Source organism: Dromiciops gliroides, chromosome 4 (genome assembly GCF_019393635.1).
Source record: "Dromiciops gliroides isolate mDroGli1 chromosome 4, mDroGli1.pri, whole genome shotgun sequence".
NCBI lineage: Eukaryota > Metazoa > Chordata > Mammalia > Microbiotheria > Microbiotheriidae > Dromiciops > Dromiciops gliroides.
Window position 1 is genome coordinate 162,450,454 of NC_057864.1, and position 22,709 is coordinate 162,473,162.

General features: G+C 41.0%; 1 protein-coding gene across 1 annotated transcript; it reads right to left on the minus strand.

Moving 5' to 3' along the window:
* Positions 1-19,203: 19,203 nt before the first annotated feature.
* On the minus strand, positions 19,204-19,635 carry LOC122726299 (cornifin-like). Its single transcript, XM_043963949.1, has one exon. It carries the CDS (start codon positions 19,609-19,611, stop codon positions 19,204-19,206), a length of 408 nt encoding a protein of 135 aa, XP_043819884.1. The 5' UTR covers positions 19,612-19,635.
* Between the last annotated feature and the right edge of the window lie 3,074 nt (positions 19,636-22,709).

The following is a 22,709-nucleotide window of genomic DNA, read 5'->3' on the forward strand; positions in this document are numbered from 1 at the left end:
TCCAATTATCTAATCCAGGATTTTTTCCAGCCTCCTCTGGCTCTTTAAACTTGCCCTACTCTAGATGTTCTACCCGTATTTTGTTCAAGATCCTAGCCTGGTCTGGACTTTTTAACCCTGAACTCACCGGGCTCCTGTTTTTGCTCAGGATGTCTATTCAACCCTGGCTCAGCATGGACCTCCACCTTTAAAAGGTCTCTACCATCTAGCCGGTTTTTCAATCCTGCAAACAACAGGTACTAAACCCCCCCTAGGGGCGTTCCTATATTTTGTTCGGGGTGTCTATTGTTGGTTGGGCGTCCCCAGACCTTTTCAACCCCGCAAACTCAATAGGACCTAGAGGGCACCCTAAGGTTAATTCTGTATCTCGTATCAGGGTGTCTATTCAGTCCTAGTGACCTGTTCAACCCTGCAAAACTTCAACAGACCTTAGGATGATAACTAGGGGTTCCCCGATTTCTTCCTAGAAATCCCCCTGAATGGTCACCCAGTTACTCACCAGTCTGGGTCTGTGCACACGTTGTGACCGAACCAATCCGGATACTCCTCATTACTTTAGCCGGCATCCCTGTGTCTGGTTGGCTTTTAAGTCTCTCTCTTTCCGGGCATGGATGCTGAGAAGCCTCACCAAGAGCCAGACCCCTGAACCTGCTGAACTCAGCAGGGACGTCCTTGTTCAGAAGGACAGGCTCCTGGGAGTCTCCAAAGATCCCCAAAGAGATCCCGGACGCGCCCCCATCTGTATGGAGCAAACTGCCTCAGTTTACCCAAATAACTCGAGGAGACCACCAAGTCAAGCAGAGACAGATTTATTACATCCTCATGAGGACGGGCAAAACCCAATTACACATTGAAGTCTTGCAAAGATATGCCCAATCCTCTAGGTTTTTATAGTAATCTTGAAAAGGACTGTCCCCACATACACCTAGGGTGGATGAGCTCACAATCTAACATCCAGTCCTGTCTCACCCAGGGTGCGTATGGAGACATGCATACGTGTTCCAGGGACAAGGGAGAAAAGGGGAGGGGGAACAAGGTCAAACCAAAGGAAAAGGAAACAGGGGAGTGAGAGTCAGATGTTTCACATCTCACAGTTCCCACTGACTCCCCTCTCCAGGCCCCTGTCTCTAAAGATAAGGATGACAGGGTTAAAATTTATCTTTGGCTATGTTGGGAAAAAAAGAATAATCCATTGTTGGGACCCCAAGGCCAAGGGGATTCTGCTCTGAGAAAAAGAGACAATGTTACTTAACATCTGGTCTCAACTCAATGGCTGCATTCTGTGCCTAGTCCCATCCTTTCTTCTTGAGTCCCGAGTATTGAATTGGTGGGCAAACTCCCTGACCCACTGACTGGGGTTCTGACACATGATAGATTGCAGACAAAACTAATATGTAGCTGACAAGTGGGGAGACTGAGCAGAAGTAAAAATACTGTTAATTGGCAATAAAACTTAAAGGAGACAGTGAGAATTTTGACAAGCAATAACAAACTTCTAACAAACTATACTGGGGCAGGTCTGGGTACCTTCCAGACCCCATGGTCAGAGTTTAATCTGACTCAAATCCATAATCATATCATACAAAGTGAAGTGAGAAGAATTGGGAGATAATTGTACACAATAACAACCATGTTTACTGATGATCAACTGTTTTTTTTGTTTTGTTTTGTTTTGGTTTTTTTGTGAGGCAATTGGGGTTAAGTGACTTGCCCAGGGTCACACAGCTAGTAAGTGTTAAGTGTCTGAGGCCAGATTTGAACTCAGGTACTCCTGACTCCAGGGCCGATGATCTATCCACTGCACCACCTAGCTGCCCCACTGATGATCAACTGTGAAAGACTTGGCTACTCTAATCAATGCAGTGTAAGGGGCTAAAATTCTAGCTAGTCTGTCTAAAATATCTAAGGAGTGGTTGCCAATAAATTAGAAGCTTTAGCGAGAGTTTGACTTTTAAGCATTTATTAAGGAGAATAAGAATTTGGTGAAGAGAAAGAGAAAGGCCTAGATTCATCTATTTATTAAAGAGAGAGCACATTTCTCACTCCCTTCTCCACCTGAGTCCTGAGGAAAGAAGGCGAGAGAGCCAGCCTTGCCCCTTCTTCCTCCCACAAGCAAAAGTCACTTCCTGACACCAAAGAAAAGCTGCATGGCCTTGCCCTCAGAGGCCTTCTCCTCATGGTGGAGCTTTCCTACAGTAAGTCTCCAGCAGGTGGCATCATTCCAATTGTTACAGCAGGGATCCAAGACAATTCCAAAGGACTCATGATGGAAAAAATGCTATATATCTACAGAGAGAGGATTGATGAACTCTGAGTACAAACTTGAGTATAATTTTTTCACTTTTTCGGAAATATGGATAATAGGGAAATAGGTTTTGCATGAATTCACATGTATACTTGACATCTTATTGCTTGCTTTCTTAGTGGGTTTGGGAAATGGTGGGAGAGAGGAAGAGAATTTGGACCTCCAAATCTAAAAGGAAATGTTTAAAATAAATAATATATTTTTTTAAATGTGTTTCTTCTCTTTGGAACATTTAGAAGATTTTTGAGTCTCAGAGTAAAATGCTCAGACTTAAGAATATTGCTTTGGTAGCTGTACAGGCAACAGATTAGAGAGAGGAAATGCTGAAAACAAACAGGGAGACTAATTAGAAAGCAATTTCAATAATCCATATGATAGGGTTTGTCCACAAAAGTAGTCATGCAAATGGTGAAATGGAAACCAAATACAAGAAATCCTGTGAAGGTGGCATCAATGGGACTTTGTAATTGATTGGATATGGGGCAGGGCAGGGAGAAAGAAGAGAGAGGGAGTGATGGAGGGAGAGAGGGAAGGAGGGAAGAAGGGAAGGAGGGAAAGAGAGAGAATGATTGAGATTGATTGAGGTTGCGAAACTGGGTAAAAGGGGAGATGGTAGTGCCCTCAAAAGAAATGAGGAAATCTGGAGGAAGAGTGGATGGTGGGGGGAAGGAGGGGCAGACAAAATGAGTTCTGTTTTGGACATGCTAAGTTTGAGATCCTGCTGTGGCATCTCCTTGAACAATGTAGAATGAAGCTGGAAGTGAAAAACTGGAATTCATGAAATTGATTAGGCCTGGGTGGATATGTAAAGTTGGGAGTCATCTACTTTGAGATGATAATTGAATTCACTAAAACTGATGAGATGACCAAATGACAGATTAAACAAAGAAGAGAGGATACAGGACAGAACCTTGGAAGACACACACACTAATTGAATGGAAGATGGAAAAGAGCCCAAGGAGGAGTGGTCAGATAGGTAGAAGGAGAATGGAGAAAGAGCAATTTCATGTAAACCAAAGGAGGAGAGAGAATATCTATGAGGAGGGGATGGTCAGTGATGTTAAAAAAAAAAAAAAGTACTAAAAGGCCAAGTAGAGTGAAGCCTAAAAAAAACAAAAAAGACCTTTTCATTAATCAGCTAAGGTACATATTTTGGAGAAAACAATTTCAATAGAATTGGGGCCAGTTCAAAATCCAAATTGCAAATGGTTGAGAAGTGAATGAGAGGGGCAGCTAGGTGGCATAGTGGATAGAGCACTGGCCCTGGGGTCAGGAGGACCTGAGTTCAAATCTGGCCTCAGACACTTAACACTTACTAGCTGTGTGACCCTGGGCAAGTTACTTAACCCCAATTGCCTCACACACAAAAAAAAAAGTGAATGAGAGTTGAAAAAAATGTATTAAATGATCATAGAGGTTTCTTACCAGAAGTGTGGCTGCAAAATGGAGAAGAGACATAGAGCAGTAGCTTTAAGTTAGGTGGTACAGTCAATAGAGTGTTGGGCCTGGAATCAGGAAGCTCTGAGTTCAAATCTACTTATTAGCTGTGTAACCCTGAGCAAGTCACTTAACCCTATTTGCCCCAATTGTCTCATCTGTAAAATATCCTGGAAAAGGAAATGGCAGACCACCCAATTATCTTTGCCAAGAAAACCCCAAATGGGGTCACCAAGAGTCAGAAACAACTAAAATGACTGAGCAACAAGAAGAGTCAAATGTAGGTTTTAGAGAAGAGGTGTGACTTGGCCATATTTGTAGGTAACATTGAAGGAATCAGTGGATAAAGAGAAATAGAAAATGAGAATATAAGATATTGTGTGTAAAATCCTTAAAGGCAAGAACTATTTCAATTTTTTCTTCTTCTTTTTTTAAATAAATGTATCTTTTCACAAGAGATTGTGTCTCAGTATAATAGCTTACACATGTCAGGTTCTTAATGAATTTGGAAAGGAATAAACTAGTGTTGGGATAAGGGGGAAAGATATCCTAGGATCTTTTGGGATATTGTGGTATTGACCTGATCCAACAATAGGATCAGGACAGTGTCAGGAAACAGTAAAGGGGTAAAGAATTTGGGGGATAGGGAAGGGCAGAGGAACTGCTGGACAGGATAAGAATTGTAAGTTTAGGAAGAGGAAGACTGAGGGAGAAATGGGAGGACAGTTTCTCCTTAAGGGAGGGACAGATTTCAGGGAAGAATTTCAGAGTTCTGAGTCATGGAGGTACCACAGTCATCACGGATGAGGAGAACAAGGGTATGACCATCTGGTTAGGTGACTGAAGTGAATTAAAAATACATGATGGAATTTGAAGTGGTGAATTTAGAGGTTGGTATGTTTAAGAAGAAACTCACATGCCTATTGGAAACCTTCAAGTATGAGGACAGGGGTCGTAGCTGGAGAAGAAGATGAAATACTGACTTTATTGATAAAAGAAGGAAAGTGGACTGGAAGTCAACAGAAGACAGCAAGAAGGATCTGAACTGAATGTCAGAGAAGAAAAAAGTAACCTCAAAGAAAGAGACTGATGAGTGATAGTAATAAAGGTTCTATTTTGAAATGATGGAGAGTCAGGGCTTCTCCTAACTGGCCCAGTGTGTCAGAGGACATGAAAGAAGGTACACTCATTGCTGGAGATGGTGGTCAGGAATGCAATGTCTTCCAAGGAAGCTAAGTGCATAGAACACTGGACCTGGAGTCAGGAAGACCTGAGTTAAAATCCAATCTTAGATACTCACTGTCTCTGTGACCCTTAGTGGGTCATGTAATCTCTGGTGCCTCAGTTTTCTCAACTGTAAAATGGAAACCATATTGGCAACTACTTCACAGAGTTCTTGTGAGGATGAAATGAAATAAGATTTGTGAGGCATTCAGCACAGTGCCAGGCACATAGGGGGCACTTAATAAATCTTTGTTCCATCCCCTTCTTTTTCGAGGGAATCAGGCTTCTACAAATACTGGCTCATGGAAAGCATAAACTGAAGAGAACAAGACTGAAGGGGAGTTTCTTAACAATAGAGTGGAGGTCCCAGAAGGCATAAAGAAACAGGGAGCTAGAAGAGGGTATGGGTTTAGGTGTAGGGTTGAAGTGTTTAGAGAGACTGGTATGGAGAGAAGTACCAAGGAGGAGGGATTATTTGCTTCTACACATGGCAATTCTGAATCACAGGAATAAAAGCTAGGATCTTGCCTGTCATAAGATGTGGGAAGAGTAGTTAATTAGGGCCCTTACCTTCCAGGGTCCTATGATAACTGACCAGGGTACCTGTGTGGGTACCAGTGGTGTCAGCTCTTATAGTTGGTCACTCCAAATACAATGGAGCTGGGCTGGAGAATATAAGATACAGAGAATTCTGTCTGTGCTTTTTATCTTTCTGAGACCCCAGTGGGGGCAGGAGATATCTGTTTTAATTAGGTCCTTGGAGGCTAGCATGAACTTACTTTGGGTGCTGGCCCCACAGCCCCACCTTAAGATAATGGAGTTTGAGTCACATCCAGCAGAAAGTATCAGGGCTGGACCTGGACTCAGGGAAACTTGGTTTTGAATCCAGCTTCAGACACAAGCTGACTTACCCCTAGACAAGTCACTGACTTCTCTGCAGCATCCTAATCTATAAAACGGGGAAAATAATAAATGGCCCTTTCTTCAGAGTTCTTGTGGGAATAAGATGAGATAATGTACATAAAGCATTTTTGGAACCTTAAAATTTATTTCAATGTCAGTTATTATTATTAAGATGGGATAAAAGCAAAGGCTCCTGGGGATGGGGATGGGGCAAGGGGGCAGAGCCAAGATGGTAGAGGAAAGTCAGTGACTTGCCTGAGCTCTCCCCAAGACCCCTCCAAGTGTCTTCAAATAATGCCATAAGACAATTCCTGGAGCAGCAGAACCCACAAAAAGACAGGTTAAAATAATTTTCCAGCCAAAGACAACTTAGAAGGTTGGCATGAAAGGTCTATTTTACCAGGGTGAGAGTGGAGCATATCCTAGCACAGGCCACACCAATGCAGACCCAGCCACATCCACGGCAAACCCGGAGCAGGCCTTGGGAGCCTCTGAATCAGCAGTAGCAGGAACTGCTTCTGGAACTCAGCTCACAGATGGTAAGGGGGTTGAACTATTGGCCAGAAGGAGATTACAGGGATCTCTTTGCTAGCACTGAGGCAGGACTGTTGTTTTGCCCATACTGGATCCAGGTCACAGCCTTGGATGGTGGTCCCAGTTGGGGGAGGAGCACAAGCACACAAGATCTTGAAGCCACAGTGGAGTAGAAATCTGTTCATAGTTCCAGGGAAGAAAAGCAGGCCTGTGGTTGCTTGTAGACCAGAGCACAGGCCAGCATAGTGGTAAACATACCTCTCTTTAAATCATACCACCTCGGAAGAACTAAAAACTTACAAATACCTAGAGGTATCTCTGAAAACAGCTGCACAAACTCCCTGAAGCAGTATACCCTCCACCCTGGAAGCAGTGCTCCACTTTAACAAAGAGTTAAAAGTCAAGAAATAGGTTAGGAAAATGAGCAAACAGAAAAAAATGCTGACCATAGACATTTTCTATGGTGACAAGGAAAATTAAAATACACCCTCAAAAGAAGATAACAAAGTCAAAGCTCCTACATCCAAAGCATCCAAGAAAAATATGAATTGTTCTCAGGCCATAGAAGGACTCAAAAAGGACTTTGAAAATAAAGTAAGAGAGGTAAAGTTAAAAATGGAAAGAGAAATGAGAGTGATGCAAGAAAATCATGAAAAAAAGTCAACAGCTTGGTAAAGGAGACACAAAATAATACTGAAGAAGATAACACCTTAAAAAACAGACTAGGCCAAATGGTAAAAGAGGTACAAAAAGCCAATGAGGAAAAGAATGCCTTGAAAAGTCTAATTGGCCAAATGGAAAAGAAGATACAAAAGCTCTCTGAAGAAAATAACTCCTTAAAAAATTAGAATTGAGCAAATGGAAGCTAATGACTTTATGAAAAATCAAGAAAAAATAAAACAAAACCAAAAGAATGAAAAAATAGAAGGCAATGTGAAATATCTCATTGGAAAAACAACTGACTTGGAAAATAGATCCAGGAAGAGATCATTTGAAAATTATTGGACTACCTGAAATCCACGATCAAAAAAGAGCCTAGATATCATCTTCCAAGAAATTGTCAGGGAAAATTGCTCTGATATTCTAGAACCAGGAGGTAAAATACAAATTGAAAAAATCCACTGATCACCTCCTGAAGGAGATTCTAAAATGAAAACTCCCAGGTATATTATAGCCAAATTCCAGAGCTCCCAGGTCAAGGAAAAAATATTACAAGATTCCAGAAAGAAACAATTCAAGTACTGTGGAGCCACAGTCAGGATAACACAAGATTTAGCATTTTCTACATTAAAGGATAGTAGGGTTTGGAATATAATATTCCAGAGGGCAAAGGAACTGGGATTACAAGCACGAATCACCTGCCCAGAAAAATTGTGTATAATCCTTCAGGGGGAAAAATGAGAATTCAGTCAAAGAGAGGACTTTCAAGCATGTAGAAAATTTGACTTTCAAATACAAGACTCTAGAGAAGCATAAAAAGGAAAACAGAAAAAAGAAACCATAAGGAATAATAAAAGTTTAAACCGTTTACATTCCTACATGGGAAGAAGATACTTGTAACTCAAGAACTTTCTCATTATTAGAGAAGGTGGGTGGAGTATATTTAGACAGAGGGCACATGTGTGAATTGAATATTAAGGGATGATATATCTTAAAAATAAAATTAAGGGGTGAGAGAGGAATGCCCGGGGAGAAAGGTAAAGGGAGAGGTGGCATGGGGTAAAGTATCTCACATAAAAGAAGCAATAAAAAGCTTATACAGTAGAGGAGAAGATAGAGGAAGTACTGGGAAGTGAGTGAACCTTACTCTCATCAGAATTGGCTCAAAGAGGGAATAACATACACACTCAGTTGGGTATAGTAATCTATCTTACCTTTCAGGAAAGTAGAAGGGGAAGGGGATGGGGGGGTGATAGAAGGGAGGACAGAGTGGGGGAGGGGGCAGTCAGAAGTAAAACACCTTTGAGGAGGGAAAGGGTGAAAGTAATGACATGAGTCAAAAGGGTGAGAGTAAATGACATGGGGAGGGAGTAGGATGGGGGAAATTCAGTTAGCAATAGTAACTGTGAAATGATGAGCAGGATGCTCTCAGAAAAATCTGGAAAGACTTACATGAGCTGATGCAAAGTGAGATGTACCGTATACAACATAACAGCAATATTGTACAATGATCAGCTATGAATGACTTGGTCCAGGAGAGATAATTTGAAAATTATTGGTCTACCTGAAAACCATGATCAAGGAAAGAGCTTAGACATCATCTTCCAAGATATTCTCAGGGGAAAATTGCCCTGAAATTCTAGAAGCAGAAGCTAAAATAGAAATTGAAAGAATCCACTGATCACCTCCAGAAAGAGATCCCAAAAAGAAAACTCCTAGGAATATTATAGCCAAATTCCAGAGCTCTTAGGTCAAGGAGAAAATATTGCAAGCTGCCAAAAAGAAAAAAATTCAAGTACTGTGGAGCCCCAGTTAGGATAGCACAAAATCTAGCAGCTTCTACATTAAAGGACTGGAGGACATGGAATATGATATTCCAAAGGGCAAAGGAAATGGGATTACAACCAAGAATCACCTACCCAGCAAAACTCATCATAATCTTTCAGTGGAAAAAATGGGACTTTAATGAAAAAGAGGACTTTCACGAATTCATGATGAAAAAACCTGAACTGAATGGCAAATTTGACTTTCAAATACAAGACCCTAGAGAACTATAAAAAATTGGAGTTGGGGGACATACCTGGGGTCGTACAGTGGGTGACTGTCTTGTGTCTGAGGCTGGGTTTTGGCTGGAATCCCCCTGGGTCCAGGGGTGATGCTTTGTCCAATGTGTCACTTAGCTAGGTGATGACATCTTTTGGGTTAAATTGAGGGATGAAGGGAATTCACTGGGGGAAGGGGAAGGGCAGAGGTGAAATCCTACATGAAAGAAACAGGAAAAGGCTTATGGAATGGGGGAAAAGATGGGAGAGGAACAGGGCAGTAAATGAATTTTACACTCATCAGAAAAGGCTCAAAGACCTTAAACTCATCAGAGCTGCCTCAAGGGGGGACTAACAGACACACCCAACTGGGTGGAGTAATCTATTTAATCTGGGTAGCAAATGAGTTTAACACTCATCAGAATTGGCTCAAAGACCTCAATCTCATTAGAATTGACTCAAGGAGGGAATAATGTATGCACTCAATTGGGTGGAGTAATCTCTCTAACCCTGCAGGAAAAGGTGGGGGGGGGGGATAAAGAGAGAGGGGCAAAAGAAGGAAGGGCAGAGTGGGGGAGGGGACAGACAGAAGCAAATCCCTTTTGAAAAGTGATAGGATGGAAGAAGATGGATAATAGAATAAATATCATGGGGAAGGGAATAGGATGGAAGGGAAACAGTTAACAATAGTAATCATGAAAAAGAGAAAAGTGGGAAAAATTGTACAAAAAATATTTATAGCAACTCGTGGTAGAGGCTAAGAATTGAGATTCAAGGGAATGTCCATCAATTGAGGAATGATGGAAAAAGCTGTGCTATATGATTGTAGTGGAATAGTCTTGTGCTACAGGAAATGACAAACAGGATTGATATGGGCTGGAATTTGGGGTCCAGTTGATTGTGAGTCGTCCCAAAAGAATTACAAGACTCAGTGACTCAGTTTCCTAAGTTTTATTGCAATACTGTGGGTGACCACAGTGAGAGAACCAGAATATTGGAAAGGTATCTCTCAAATAAGGAAAGGAAAGACAGTTATATTTATAGTATGGATAAATTGATTATCAGTCTCATTATAATAATCTCCACCTTGGGGAGTTACAGGGGAGGGCCTGTCCTCATTATAATATTCTCCACCTAGGGGTGTTAAAAGGGAGGGCTTATGCTAATTTGTAGTTCCTGGGGTCCTAAGCCAACCCCCAAGGTGGGCACCTTTTTCAGTGGAGGTGTGTGTTTGGGGTTTACACATCATAAGGTGAATCTGGGGACAAATTTGGCCTTTTCTGTGCATGTCTCTTTCTGATTCCCGTGGCTAGTTTCAAAATATAATGATTTTTCATTAGAATTTCTATTGGTTGTCTTTTTCCTTTATTGTTATTTTGACCTGACCCATTCTGGTCCGTTATGGATGTTGACCACTATGGATACGAGAACCTAACATAAGTTATCCATTAACTGGGATCTGACTCCCTTTTAGAGCTAATATCTGTACTAGAGCTTGGGTCTTATATTTTTCTATTAACTGTTTTTTGCCTCCTACATCAGGATGATCCCCGAAAAACCTGGTAAGACTAATGAACATCAATGTATAGTGAAGTGAGCAGAGCTGGGAGGACATTGTGCATAGTGACAGCAGTATTGTTCGATGAGCAATTGTGAATGACTTAAGTAATCTCAGTGATGCAATGATCCAAGACAATCCCAAGGAAATAATGAGGAAGCTTACTATGAACCCCTATAGAAAGAACTGATAAAAATAACACTTGTGGATTATACATATATAACCTGGTTGCAATCTTGTGGAGGGGGGAGGAAAGGGAGGGAGGGAGGGAGAAAAATTTAGAACTCTAAATCTTATGAAAATGAATGCTGAAAACTACCCTTACATGTAACTGGAAAATAAAATAAATGTTTGTTGCTGGAAAAAAAAAAGACATCTAGGTGACACAGTAGATAATGACTTAGACCTGGAGTATGGAAAGCCTGAGTTCAAGTCCTGCCTCAGACACTTATTACCTGGCTGAGATATTACATGTCTCAATTTCAGTTTCCTCATCTGTAATATCTTAATAATAGCCAACATTTATATAATACTTTAAGATTTGCTCAAGTACTTTGCAAATATTATCTAATTTGATCCTCACAACAACCCCAGGGAGATAAATGCTATTATTATCTTCATTTTACAGTTGAAGAAACTGAGGTTAAGTGACTTGCTCAGGATCACGGGTTGGGGTCGGATTTGAACTCAGGTCTTCCTGACTCCAGGCTAAGGGTTCTATCCACCAGCCTTAAGATACTAATAAGTATCTGCCTCACAGGGTTATTGTGAGAATCAAATGTGATAATATGTTTAAAGTGCCATATAAATATTAGTCATTATTATTAAAGAGTGGGCCCTCTGCTACCCCTGGCTCCCTAAAACTTTGGTTCTTTGTGATTATGAGTGCCTTTGGCTATGCATGCCCTCAGTTGCCAAAAGTCTATTTGTCATTCTTTGATGAGTCTAAATAGGTCTTCACTGCCTGCCAGAGGCAATGGAAACAGATGGTTGCAGAGTTAATTGTTAATTATCCCCTAGGCATATTTAGCAAGACAAGATAATTCTCAATGAATGTTACTTGACCTTTTCTAGCGTTAGAGTCCTCAGTATAAGGGGGGGGGGGGCTTCAGTCAGGGTATGTTCTAAGATTTGGGCACTGCTGGCCCAAGGGCATATGTTAATTTAGAGCTGGGAGAGTGAGCCTGTGTTTAGGAAAGAGAAAGTCAGGGGGCCTAGGTGGTGATTCTGCTTTCTGAGTGGCCTGAACTAGAGGCTGTTGCTTCAGTCTCTGCACTGAGCCCTGAAGGGAAAGAGATGGAATGGGTCATTTCAGCATGAATCAGATCAATAGCAAGAGCATTAAAAAGATGAGGGAAGCTACTGAGGATCATGCTTCTTGGAGAAATAAGAGGTTCACCCAAACATACCACCCCACCCCACCCCCCTTGATTTTTATGGATAAGGACTAAAGCCATTCCCTGAGGTAGAAGAAGATCCTCATGTTCTGACTGCTTTCCCTAGTATTGCCAGGAATCAGAACCTTCCCTCTCCCCACATACCAAAACCCCCACTATTACCTCAAATGATTTAGACCATCTCTCTTTTTTTTTTGCAGGGCGATGAGGGTTAAGTGACTTGTTCAGGGCCATACAACTAGTAAGTGTCAAGTGTTTGAAGCTGGATTTGAACTCAGGTCCTCCTGAATCCAGGGCTGGTGCTTTATTCACTGTGCTGCCTCCTGGACCATCTCCTTTTGATGGGGAGTTACCCATCTAGCAATTCCCAAGTGTGTTCACTGTTCACTTTCCTGGGGAATCTAAACCAAAGAGTAATACTTCAAGGTTAGGAGAGACTCTATGGAAGAGTGAGAAGGAGGGATTTCACACAAAGGTCAAAGGATTGCTCTGCTTCAAATTCATTTCCCATACATTGAGAACTGTGTGTGTGAAGGAGTGTGAAATAAAGGGTGTCCTCTATTCACTGTGTCTTTTTAATAGACAACACTAGGGCCCCCTGGCATCTTGCCAGAACTTTGATATAGCTATAATTAAGCCAGACTTTCAGAAGATGAAGCAGAATCAGAAAGGTGGGGGGCGGGGGTGGGGTGCTGATGTGTGCTCACTTCACACTAATAGACAAGTCCTCTTTAATGGGGTGAGGCCACATCAGCTAGTGGGAAATAATTTCTGCTGGACCATAAAAGTGACTTTTCTGACCTGACAGAATCCCAACTTCACATAGATTGCTGTTATGCAGAGGTTATGAGCTGTCATTGATGGGAGGATAAGGAGAAAGGGGAAGCTATGTTTTATGATCATGTACCCTTGCTAGTTGTTTTACTGGTTGTTAGATGCTACTTGTTCATTAAAACTTTTGGTTTAATAAATCAATAAAAAACCCAACCGTTTAAGTAAACATGTACTTAAAATCAACATGCATGTAAGCAATACTTTGGCTCCAAATTCTCATTGCTATCACTCACCAGGCCTGGCTTAGGATAATTGGCATAGCCAGCAGGATCCATCAGGGGGACACTTTGGTTTTGAAAAGAAGGAACTGGAGAGGATAATAAGATTCCTCAGGTGTTAGGATAGTGAGACATGTCTTTTTAATCCTGAGTGAATAACATGATGAATTAGAAATGAATACAACTGGAATAGAAGAAGATTAGCTAAATTCACTGTGCTCTGTCACCTACTGATAGTTAGAGAAACAGGGGAAAGGCATTGCCCATCTAAAAAGATAAAAACAGAGTGCCCACAGGAAGAGATTTGGCAGATACTCAAAGGCCCCACCTGGAGATTAATCTAAATTGATTGAATTAAGTGAGAGTGATTGACTTTTCTGATTAGCTTAAAGCTAATTAGATTGTAACCACACCTGGCTGTCCCTTAAGAAGGTATTGTTCTCAGAAGCTAAGGACTTTGAACTCAACTCGAGACCACCTTCAAGTCCAATGAACCAATGGGTTTGGATGACGCTAACCAATCAGCTTGAAGCAGTGTGTTAGGACCGCCTCTCCTCTGGACCTATAAAAAGCTTCCACACTCAGTTTACTCAAGCAGTTCGTGGTTGAAGCAGGCTCGTGGTGGAGGAGTTGAGGAAGAACCAGACCAGGTTGGAACTCTAGGCTAGATAGGCCTTTTCTTAACTTTCTGAACTCCACTTGTTCTCCTTTTACTAATACCTAGTATGCTCTTTCTTTCTTTCTTTCTTTTTTTGTGAGGCAATTGGGGTTAAGTGACTTGTCCAGGATAACACATCTAGTGTCAAGTGTCTGAAGCCTGATTTGAACTCAGGTCCTCCTGACTCTAGGGCTGGTGCTCTATCCACTATACCACCTAGCTGCCGCCCCCCCCCCCCCCAGTATGCTTTAATAAATGCTTACTGCCCAAAGACTGGTGCTAAAGCTTCTAATTTAAGGCGACCACACATTTAGATTTTAAACATCACAAAACCATGGACAGTACAGATAAACCTAAGGTTCTCTAGCTGGAGCAAGGAATAAGAGGAGATAATGAAATCATGGGAATCCAATTATGACAAGTAAGATCTCCTTTGAGGAACCTCATCTTTCCAAGGAGGCACTATGTATTGGTCCCACATTTGCAAGTTCTGTCAGGCCGACATTTGGTTGTGCTGACCCTCCTTTGTACCAAAAAAATGATGGGAAAAGGAGGAAGGTTGGTCATGGAGTAAGAGTGAGAAGTAGACAGTCTACATGCTGTGTTGATAACCAAGAAATGTAAAAAGACTAGTACATTGGAGAGATCTTCTAGTGAGTTTTACTGGAAGAACATGGACAAGATTCCATGAATCGGCCCTTGTTTATTAAGTACTTCACTGTGTCAGAAGTTATACTGGCCCCAAGAATACAAAGAAAGAAAAAAAGAACTCCTTCCTGAAAAGAAAAGACTAACATGGTATCATGGAGATGATATGTAGACATGTAAGTATGTACAAATGAAATACAAAGTCCAAATCTGAACTTTTTCTCCTTTTTTTACTTTTTGTTTTTTGGGGGTTTTTTTGTTTTGTTTTGTTTTGGTTTTTTGTGGGGCAATGGGGGTTAAGTGACTTGCCCAGGGTCACACAGCTAGTAAGGACCAAGTGTCTGAGGCCAGATTTGAACTCAGGTACTCTTGAATCCAGGACTAGTGCTATATCCACTGTGCTATCTAGCTACCCCTCCTTTTTATTTTTAATAGTATTTATTTTATTTTTTCCAATTACACATAAAGATAGTTTTCAACATTCATTTTTGTAAGATTTTGAATTCCAAATTTTTCTCCCACCATTCCTTACCTCCCCTACCCAAAGCCAGCAAACTATCTGATAATAGGTTATACATTACAAACATGTTAAACATACTTCCACAAGAGTCATGTTGTAAGAGAAGAATCAGAAAAAAAGGGAAAAAAAACACAAGAAAGAAGAAACAACAGCAAACGTGAAAATAGTATGCTTTGATCTGCATTCAGACACCATAGTTCTTTTTCTGGATGTGGAGAGCATTTTCCATAATAAGTTTTTTGGCATTGTCTTGGATCATTGTGTTGCTGAGAAGAGCTAAGTCTGTCACAGTTGATCATCACACAAAGTGTATACTATTCTCTTGGTTCTGCTCATTTCACTCAACATCAATTCATTTAAGTCTTTCTTCACAGGTTTTTCTTAAATCTGCCTGCTCATCATTTCTTACAGCATAATAGTTACATCATAGTGAACTTTTTTCAATTTCTAACTTTTGTACCTAGTTTCATCCTGAACCATCAAACAAAACAATATGTAGATGAATTGCAATCTGAACTATTAAATGAAGAGGATGCACATATCAGTGAAAATACATATTAATTGAATTAGGGAGTATTTTCAATTCAAGTTAAGAAGAGAACAAAGAAAGTAGAATTTAAGAGTCTTTAGAGTAAAGACTTTTGCAAAGGAATGACCATCAATTGGGGAATGGCTGAATAAGTTGTGCTATATGATTGTAATGGAATATTATAGTGCTAAATGAAATGACAGGTCTGATGACTTCAGAAAGGCTTGTAAAGACATATGAACTGATGTATAGTGAAGCGAGCAGAACCAGGAGAATGTTGTACATAGTGACAACAATATTGTTCAGTGAAGAACTGTGAATGACTTAACTATTTTCAGCAATACAATGATCCAAGACAATCTCAAAGGACTATCCACCTCCAAAAAAAGAACTGATATTGATTGAACACAGATTGAAGCATGCTATTTTTCACTTTTATTTTTTCTTTTATTCAAGTTTTCTTATACAAAATGATGTTTTACATAATTGCACATGTATAACCTTTATCTGATTGCTTATAACCTCAGGGAGGGGGAGGAAAGAGGAAATTCCTATAGAATTTGGAACTCAAAACTTTAAATAAAAATGTTTATTATTGAAAACAAAAATAAAGACTTTTAAGTTTTTGTCTGTGTATCAGCCCCTCTAGCTGTTTCTTTCCTCCAGATGCTCCACATTTTTACCTCACTTCCACCAGCTGCTGAAAAAAGTAGAACTTTTTTGGACTGGGGAGAGAGATTAATGAGATAGTCTAGTTGCAACAATGGGGTACATGTTTAAGGTCAGAAGAACTTCAGAGTAGAATTTCTGTGCCCTGTGTTTGCTGGAGATGGTTGATAAGTTCATTCACCCTACTACTAGCCAAGGCTAGAATCTGTCAAATCTTCCTATGAAGGACAAGACAGCTAAGACCAGGGAAAGCACTGAGCTTCACAAGTCCTAGTTAACACTGTCTCCTAAAGTTCACACTCCAAGTATCAGAGTCACAAGTCCCAGGTCAGAATTTCTGCATCTCTACCAAAACACTAGCTCTACTGAAAACATGAGTAGAACATTGGGTGGAAACTGACTTGTACCATCTTTATTCCTTTGACCACTTTAAGAGAACAGCTACAGGAAACTAACCTTATTCAAAGCATGAATTTCCTAGATCTACTGGATTTGGAGTGATTCTATTTAGGGTTTGAGGTTTGAGAGAGATTATAGGCATGCAGCTGTTCCACATCTATTTCAATATATATTTTTCATTGCTTCTACTATTCCTACACAAAGAGAAAATGCTAAGTACCTGTCTGTTCTATGGAATGTCAACTCTAGTATATCAAGGTCATGTGACTAGGGCTTTGAAATATATCTTGTTCAGAACTCAGAGCTGAATTCTGGTTAGGTAGATTCACACGTCCTCATATCCTAGGTAATGTATGGATGCTGCAATTCAGGGGGGGTGGGGCGGGGGTAGGGGCGGGGCAGCAGGAGGGTGAGAGGGTGAGAGTGAAAGCAAGCTGAGAGACAGAACGTTGTCCACTACCTGAGAACTATAAAAATTTTAGAACTTCCTCAGTGTTTCTGCATAGTGGGATGCATACACATAAATGTCATAATGAGCATGACACATTCCAGGGCTAGAGCATTTTTTTTTTCTGAACAATATCAGGTTAAGTGTCTATGAATGCCACCTACTGGTTACCATTGTATTTTATATCACCTGCTATAGTGCCTAACACATAAAAGGTGCTTAGAAATCATTGTTAGGTAAAGCAATTTACCCAAGGTCTTTCAGCTAGTAAGAGGGATAAATTGGGTTTGAATCTAAGTCCTCTGATGCCTGATTTACTACACTCAACTACTTACCAAACAATCCTTCCCTAACTCTACCTATACTCTCACCCATTTTATTTGTAGATACTCTGTAGCATGTATACTCAGCTAAAGTCCTAGAAACCTGCTGCTCATCTCTCAAACATTCCTACCCTCATACTTTCATAAAGTGGGCATTCTCCTTTTTTTTTTTTCTTGCAGGGCAATGAGGGTTAAGTGACTTGCCCAGAGTCACACAGCTAGTGTTAAGTGTCTGAGGTCAGATTTGAACTCAGGTCCTCCTGAATCCAGGGCCGGTGCTTTATCCACTGCACCACCTAGTTGCCAGCCATTCTCTTTATATGGAATACCTTCTCTTTCCCGCCCTTATTTAAAATTCACCTTTTTTTTTTTTTACTTCTATGTTTTTTCAGTAGTGGCAGGTACAGGGCTCTGCACACAGTAGACAATCAGTGCAAAGTGTTGACCAAAAGCAAAATCAGTCTCATCAAGTGTTAGAAGGTGGGAGTGATTGAACAAAGGGCATAAAGGGACAGTATGATGTAATGAAAAATATAGTCAAACAAGCATATTCTACTGCCATAGAAAAGTTAGTTCCCCTCTCTGGGCCTCAGTTTATTCATCTATCAAATGAGAAGGTTGGCTTAGAATCAGAGGTCAATTTGGTAAATGTTTAACAATTAGCTCTCCTAAAACATAGAACACACTTTTAAGTTGAATCTGCATTATTAACATTTTCTCCATTACTTTCTTAAGTCTAAGCAATTAATAAAACAATAAACCGAGCCCTGTTTTGTAGAGATAGCCAATTTCCGGAGTGCAAATGCCCACACTGAAAATTTAACTATAAGCTTTCATAAGTTGCTTTGACTGGTTCTGGCATACTCCTGCCTAGAATGATCATATAACTCTATAACTGTATGGGTATGAATAGAGTAGAGAGTAGAGACATGTAGACCCAATTTCTCCTCCTAGTGAATGAGAACTTGCCTAACAGAAGAAATATTAATTCACATTTATATAGTGCCTTTATCACACACCCAAAAAAAGCCAATTAGCAATTTTGCACATAAGAAAGAAGTAGCTCAGAATGCTTAAATAACTTGCCCAGGTAAGTAGAAAAATCAGTACTCAGACCCAGGGCTAGAGACTAATGGTGCTTTCACTATAGGAGCAGGACAAGAGCTGGGCTTAGCTCTTAAGAGTAGCAAGACAATGAGGATTCTAGGAATGAGTTGGACCCAGAAATAAAGTCAGGTGTTGAGCAGTCTTAGAGGGGGAGTGGCATTACATAATCGCCCAATTTAAAGTTTGCTCAACACCTGCTGAGGGCCAGCACAGTGCCAGTTTAGCCTAAAGCTTGTGCCAGGATCCGGTACCCTATCCCCCTCCACCCTCCTCCACCCAGCCCCTCCCTGATCAGAGCTCCTGAGTCAGGAGGTTTATTTTCTAAATCTTCCAACCAACCTCAATGTCACACCTTTTTTGCCCACCTGGGAAGAAAATAAAAGAGGGAAGATTCTGGTTAGAGTCACTCAGGTTGTAATCAAGAACACAAATACACATGTGAAAGTAAGATGGAAAGTGACTTTAATGAAACCAGAGAGAGGAGGATTCAGTTGCTCCTAAATTTATCCTCATTGGAGCCTTGACAGCTGAGCCTTGGGCAGCTAGCAACAGCCTCAGCCTCATCCTGCTGTTTAAGAATCTCAGCATGGGGACAAGACTCAGTGCTTAATGTTTGCAGGGAACAAATAAAGGTAGAGAACTTGCTAATTCATCGCAGCATATGAATTACACAGGCTCAAAACCACCAAGGGGGATGGCAGAGGCATTTAGGCTTGAAAGCAGATTGACAAGGGAGTTTCAGCAGCAGAAGTTTGTCCCATGGAGGATGAGGATGAGATCTTGGGTCATCTTACTTCTGCTTGGTCTTGGGGACCTGTGGGTACTTCTCTTGGGTAACAGGTGGAGTAACCGGGATGGGATGGGGCTCTGGCACCTTGGTGGTTCCAGGCACTGGGACCTTAGGCTGGCTTGGCACTGGTACCTTGGTGGTATCTGGCACTGGGACCTTAGGATAGCTTGGCACTGGCACCTCAGGGTAGCATGGCTCTCCTATGTTGGTGGTGCCTGGCCCTGGGACCTTAGGCTGGCTTGGCACTGGCACCTTGGTGGTGCCTGGTTCCGGGGCCTTGGGGTGGCATGGCTCCTTTGTTTGTGGGACAAATGTCTCCCGAGGAGGTGGTTGGCAGGGCTGTTTCACCTGCTGCTGCTGAAGCTGAGGAGGCATGATATTGGGCTGTTTCTGTTGGTGGGAAGACATAGTTGTGCAATGTGGTTGTACCTGGAGAAGAAAGGACAGTTAGTCATTTTATTATCAAATGAAGCATAGCCAGGATCCCTGCTGGAGAAGTGTGGCTTCATGAACACTGCCAGGATTCTCCTTCTCTTCCTTCTAGTACTTCTTGCCCATTTCTCTTTCATAATGAAATGTGCTCAGAATCCATCTTGGTCAGAAGATAGGATGATAGTCATTGGTTTCCCTTGATTCTCTAGGTTCACTCCTCTCCTAGTTTTGCTCATGTCTGAGCAGAATTTCTCCTGAAAACTTCCAGTGTCAATATAAGATTAACCTCCTTGTCCCAGTGTCTTTCCCACCCTGTGCCCCACCCCCCACTCTGTTCCTCTTCTTGAAGTTTCAGTTTCTTTCTCTATATCCTCCTCAGATGTTTGGATCTAAAGTTGGAAAGACCATTAGAGGTGGTCACATCCAACCCTTTCTCGTTGCACATGAGGAAACTAAGGGATCATGTCACATGTCCAAAGGGCATGTTTCTCAGATGATTGTAAAGCAATCAGTAGGTCATTTGGAAAGAAATATGTCAGAAATTCCACTAAAAACCACACATTAAAGACTCTATGGATGATAATTCTATTTTGAATACCCAGATGAATTTTTAATGAAGTTGGGTTTTTTTGCAATAGTTTTTAGGTGGATGAAGTATTGGGGGAAAGGAGTTTAAAAGCATTAAAATTTTAGAGACCTGTGTTCAAATCCAAGCCCTACAATTAACCAGTTGTGTGACCTCAGGCAAGTATTTAATTCTCTTCACACTCCTTTCTTTCCTCATATGTAAAACAAAAGAATTTGACTTTCAATTAGCTTAAGATCACAGAATCTCAGCATCCATAGGGACTTCAGACAGCATCCAGTCCAAGCTGTACCTGAAAAATAATCCCCTCTACAGTGTACCTAAGGCAGGTAGGTGCCAAGTCTGGAGTCAGGAGGAGCTGAGTTCAAATCTGAACTGCCACACTTAGTATCTGTCTGACCTTGGGCAAATCACTTCACCCTGTTTGCCTCAGTTTTCTCATCTGTAAAATGAGCTGGATACGGAAATGGCAAACCACTCCAGTAACTTTGCCAAGAAAATCCCAAATGGGGTCATGAAGAGTCAGACACGACTGAACAACTACAGTTTACCTCATTAGTGAACATCCATTCCTTGACTAAAGAGAGCCACTGAGGGGAAACCCTCAAGCTCATAGGCAGCCCACTTCATGTTGTGATAAACCTAATTGTTAGAAGTTTTTCCTTTACATCAAGTCTAAATCTGCCTCTGCAACCTCCATCCACTGCTCCTAGTTCTGCTCTCTGGGACTGGGGCAAACAAATCTAAACCCCTTTCCATGTGACAACCTTTCAAATACTTGAAGGTGGCTATTATAGCCCCAGGTTGACAGAAACTTATTAAGCACCTATTATTTCAGCATATATTCTGAATTGTGTATATATAGACACACAAACATATATGTATATTGTATATAAACAGACACATGTAGGTGAAGTTACACATGTGCATATACACATACCCATACAAATATCAAAGGTACCTCATACACATACATGATCTTAAAGGTGTCTTCCAGCTTTGGCATTCCAAGATTCTATGAAATACCCTAAATGGATACCATGTCAGGTAAGGCAATACTGGCCATTTTGTTTTTCAGACAGAAAATAATGAAATGGCCAATGTTGCTTAAGAATTTTGGGTCAGAAATGAAGCAATCTAAATTCTAGTCCTGCCTTTGCTGTGTGACTTTGCACAAGTCATTTCCTCTCTGGACATCAAAATTCATCATCTCTATAATGAAGTTCTATGATTCTAGCAGACTCTGCATAGTGGGTTATAGGGAAGAAATTCAGAATAAAGAGGCTTACCTGGTGCTCAGAGGCAGGCAACTTCTCAAGGTACTCGAGTCTGTTGCTGAATCCTGGGTATGCTATGCGGCTTTTATATAGTTTCTTCTCATGTCGAGGAAATGAAATGGTTCTTGGCCCTATTCTTTTCATTCTTTCCCTGCCCTACTGTGAGTCACCTTAACCTTGCTAACTTACCTGTCTGTTCAGTCTTTTTTGATGAAAACCACTCAGTTAATATTTCTTTGGAACCAGATATCTGACAATCATGTTGCTGTCATGTAATCTTCACTTTTTCCCCTTCTCCCGCCTTGCCACTATTCAATGGTAGAACTAAGGGCACATGGACTTGATGCAGGGAGCAGGGAGATGAAGACCTTCTGATGGACAGACACTATCTCCCTTTCTCCAGGGAGCCAGCAACCCCTAAGTCTGGCATCTTGAGAAAAATCCCTTCCTGAGCACTTTGTGTATAAAAGTAAACAGTTTCCGTATAGTGTGTTTCTCAAGGAGGGGAAAGACAGAAAGTGCAGGATGAATGGGCCTGGTTGAGTTGGACATGGGAACCACTGAATTTCAGTATTGGGACTTCTCAGTGGGGGCTTCCAGAGCCCTTTTCTTCCCACTCCTATCTACTTATCCTCATTCCTTATTAATTACATTCTCAGATCTTTTATTGAGTTCAGTAAACCTGCTCCCTATTTCTTTGTCCACACCTCACCTGGTCCTTTTTGGTAAGATTTTTTCAAGGACTACAAATCACTTCAGGATACCAATGATCTCAATTTTTATGATACTTCTTCTATTTGCAAATATTTTAAGACTTCTGATATTGAATTAAGTCAAGCACCATCTTCTACTTGAAGCCTTTTTTGCCCCCCCCCAAATGGTAGCCTCTCCTCTACTAAAATTATTTTGTGTTGTATTGTTTTTACTTATACATACACACTATCTACCTATCTTTATAATGTATATATATATATATATATAATTTTACCTATGAAAATGTAAACATCTTGAAGGCAACACTTGTTTTTGTCACAGTATCTCTAGTACCTAGAACAATAATCAGCACACACTAGACTCTTCCCTCCCACTTCTCTCTTTCTCTGTCTCTCTTTGTCATGTCTGTCTGTCTTTTTCTCAGACCCCATTCTTCCTCAGAGACCAAAACAAAGGGGAGAGAATGGGAAACAATCCAGAGAGGTTTTGTTCTTTGG

Bases quoted from the DNA above. Each gene is read 5' to 3' on its own strand.
- LOC122726299 (XM_043963949.1), bottom strand. From the start codon at position 19,611: ATGTCTTCCCACCAACAGAAACAGCCCAATATCATGCCTCCTCAGCTT.